Consider the following 3,624-nt stretch of genomic DNA (forward strand, 5'->3'; position numbering starts at 1 on the left):
ATCAAAAATAACACCAAGATTTTTAACATTAGAGCTGGAGGACAGATTAATGCATCTAAGGAGGGAGAAAGACTGAAACATTCATTCCTAAGGTGCTCAGGTCCAAAAACCAAAACCTCAGTCTTGTCTGTTCAACAGGAGAAAATTAAGGGTCATCAGGTTTTTATGTCTTTAAGACATGCTTGTAGTCTGAGGTAGTTTTCACACCATATAGTCCGGTAGACTCGGTTCGGGACCAATATTCATGAGCTTTTGTTACATTTGAGCTGGTGCGTTTGCATTCACACTGCACTGTGCAGTCGAGCCAACCTGTTGAACCAACCTGTTCCCCCGCTCGCCTGTGGGGGCGCTGCACCAAGAACTACTGAAAGAAACGACACAAAAACCTCTAAAGACACGTCTTCTTCTTCTGTAAATAAAAATAAAAACGAAGTGGCATCAAGTTTTATCAGTTTTAGGAGTTATATTTTGTCATTTTTCAACAATGGACTCAGCATGAGCAGAAGATGAGACAGAAGACCATGGAGAATATTGTTTTCCACACAAGTCAGCTGACGGCTCCATATGAGAGAAATGTGTGTTTGTTTGTCCTGTGGAGCGGGTCCGGTCTGTTTACATTCACACTGTACTGGAACCGTGCTGGAGTTCTCTTCTACCGGACAGAGACCTAGGTTTTAGCCCGGGCCAGAGTTCGCCTTTTTGTTCCGTGACAGAGTTCGATGGCGCGTTCACACCTCCCTAAAAAAAACGGACTTTCTAGGAAAATGAGCTGGAGTTCCATTAAAGTGGACTAAACAGGGCTGCTGTGAATGCACCCTAAGTAGCTGATTGGATTCATTGGGTTTAATGGACAAATATAATTGTGTATCATCAGCATAACAATGAAAATTTATCCCATGCTGTTTAATAACTTTACCTAATGGAAGCATATATAAAGTAAAGAGTATTGGCCCAAGCACTGAGCCCTGAGGAACTCCAAGACTAACTTTGGTGTATGAAGAAGATTTATTATTTACATTTACAAACTGGAATCTATCAGATAGATATGATTTAAACCATTTTAGAGCTGTTCCTGTAATCCCAACATCATATTCAAGCCTCTGTAGTAAAATATTGTGATCAACTGTATCAAATGCAGCACTGAGGTCTAACAGGACCAGTATAGAGTTCGAAAGTCTGCTTCGCTGATGGTATAGGGGTGCATGTGCAGGAGTTCTGGGAGGAGCTGAAAGTTCATCTGCTCAGCTGGAGATGTAAGAGTTCATATATTTACATACACTGGTTCTGGTTCTGGACCTTGCTGCATTAAACCAGTTCTGGTCCTGGTCCTGGTTCTGGACCTAGCTGCATTGAACCGGTTCTGGTTCTGTTAATAAATGTTGTTTTTAAATTGAACAAAACTGATGTTAATTTTAGACGAATAAGAATCAAACATCAAAGCTCTTTGATCTTTCATCTTTGATGTGTGTTTTTAATCTTTTATTTTGGAAGAATTAGTTGAACTTCTTTGCTTCCTGAGTTTTATTTTGAAACAGATGTTCATGAATCAACTGTTGGATCAGGTCCTGAACGGGTTCTGGTGTTTGGATTCACACTTCAGGGCCAGGACTTCCTCTGGTCCCTCCTCTGTGTTTGGGTCTGGTTCCCCTCCCCCTCCCTCCCTCTCTCTGCAGACCAAACCCCTCAGCCCCCTCACAGTCCTCTCAGACGGATTCTGAACAAGACCCGAGTCAGACCTGCAGTTCTTCAGCCATGCTGGACACCCTGACCTTCCTCCTGGCCCACATCAAGCTGTCCAGCCTCCTGCCCCCCTCTGCCCGAGAGATGGCGGACCCTCCGCCGCCCCCCCGCTTTGACTCAGCCCGGTTCCAGAGGGGAGATCTGCTGGAGGTCCCGCGAACCCTCTTCACCCACTTCGGCATCTATCTGGGGGAGAACCGGGTGGCGCACCTCATCCCGGACATCTTGCCAGTCCTGACCTCTGACCCCCAGCAGGTCCAGCTGATGGTGACCAACACCCGGCTCCTGCTGGGGGTTCTGTGCAAGCGGGCCAGCGTCCGGGTGGACTCGGTGGAGGACTTCGCGTATGGAGCCGGGATCCTGCAGAACGCCATGGACCGGGTGGTGGACCGACGGCCGCTGGGCGGCGAGGAGGTGGCCCGGGGGGCGGAGCAGCTGCTGGGGGGCGTGGCCTACAGCCTTCTGTGGAACAACTGCGAGCACTTCGTCACCCGCTGCCGGTACGGGTCGGCCCAGAGTCTGCAGACCCAGCAGGTGAGAAGCAGAACCCTGCTCTGATTGGGGTTCTGTCAGAACCTCGAACTTCTGGTTCTGGTTCAGGAGCTCTGGTTCTGCTCAGGAGCTCTCAGTTCCTGCAGAACCTCTGGTTCTGTTCAGGAGCTCTCAGCTCCTGCAGAACCTCTGAGGAAACATGTTCCTTGCAAGCAGCTGGATTTGACCAGAACCTCCTCATGGTTCTCCAGAGGTTCTGAAGTTCTTCGGCTGTTTTTCCTCAGTTTCAGAACATTTCTGATTAAAATCTGAAATCCAGATCATTTGGACAGAAAACCGGTTCTGATGACCCGAGGAGTCTTTTCTAGAGTTCTGTTCAGAAAAGCAGCTCCAACGTTTTGATTCTTAAAGAGCTGAAATCAGCCGAAGGATGAAGTGTCTCTCTGGGCATTGTTAGAAATGAACACGTCTTTTAGCTGCTGTTGATCTTCTGTGCTGGTCCATCCTTTTGGCCAGTGGCTGAAAACTGATGTTTTCCAGATGTTTGTTCAGAGTTAATGAAGTCTGTGCTCAGACCGAGGAGCTGCTCTCTGAAGTCATTCATTCATTCACCTTCATGTAAGCAGACGGGTCCCACTGAGATCAGATTCTTTAACGGGGGTCTAACTGACGTGTGTGCTGGTCTGCCTTCTTAACTAAGCTGTTAAAGCTAAAAGAACCAGACAACTAGCTAAAAGCTAAAAGGGTTGCTGTAGCTAAAAGTTAGCTGTCTGCTGCAGTCGTTCAGTTACCTTCAACATGTAAGATAGTATTTAATCATAACCTTTTCACAGAACCCTGCTTTAAAAGAGCTGAACTGTCCCTTTACCTGTTTTAAGACGATTTAAAGAACATTTGCTGAAAGATAAAAACTGAGAAACTCAAGGTTTAAAACACACTCACCACTCCTCCTCCTCCTCCTCCTCCTCCTCCTCCTCCTCCTCCTCCTCCTCCTCCTCCTCCTCCTCCTCCAAGCTGGTTTTACACAGAAGAAGAAAATCTGGGTCGCTCCTCGGAAAACTTTAGAACAAGAGCTGCATTCAGACCTGCAGGAGCCTGAGGCCAGACTGCAGCAGTCTGTCTGTCTGTCTGTCTGTCTGTCTGTTCACACTGATGATGATAATGATTTAGACAGACTTTAGACATTTTATTGTTGGATGTAACTGGGACCCTGCGTACATAATTTCGCTCCACCACATGTACCACATGAGGTGCGAATGACAATAAAGAAACTCTGACTCTGATAATGATGATTAAGAACAGCAGTGCAGGTTCCTTCCTTAATCCAGCTAGTCCTGTTGTTTACATCTCATAGACCAGACTCTCATAGACCAGACTCTCGTAGACCAGACT

At 46.9% G+C, this 3,624-nt stretch overlaps 1 protein-coding gene across 1 annotated transcript in view; it reads left to right on the top strand.

The window, feature by feature from the left end:
• The first annotated feature begins 1,752 nt into the window (after positions 1-1,752).
• The window catches only part of LOC119417279 (lecithin retinol acyltransferase-like), a 17,861-nt gene continuing 15,989 nt past the window's right edge, over positions 1,753-3,624 (top strand). Inside the window, exon 1 of the mRNA XM_037684491.1 lies at positions 1,753-2,274. Coding sequence (XP_037540419.1) covers positions 1,753-2,274 — 522 coding nt within the window. The remainder of the gene's footprint in view (positions 2,275-3,624) is intronic.

The sequence above is a fragment of the Nematolebias whitei genome, chromosome 1, assembly GCF_014905685.2.
Source record: "Nematolebias whitei isolate Nwh7 chromosome 1, NemWhi1, whole genome shotgun sequence".
NCBI lineage: Eukaryota > Metazoa > Chordata > Actinopteri > Cyprinodontiformes > Rivulidae > Nematolebias > Nematolebias whitei.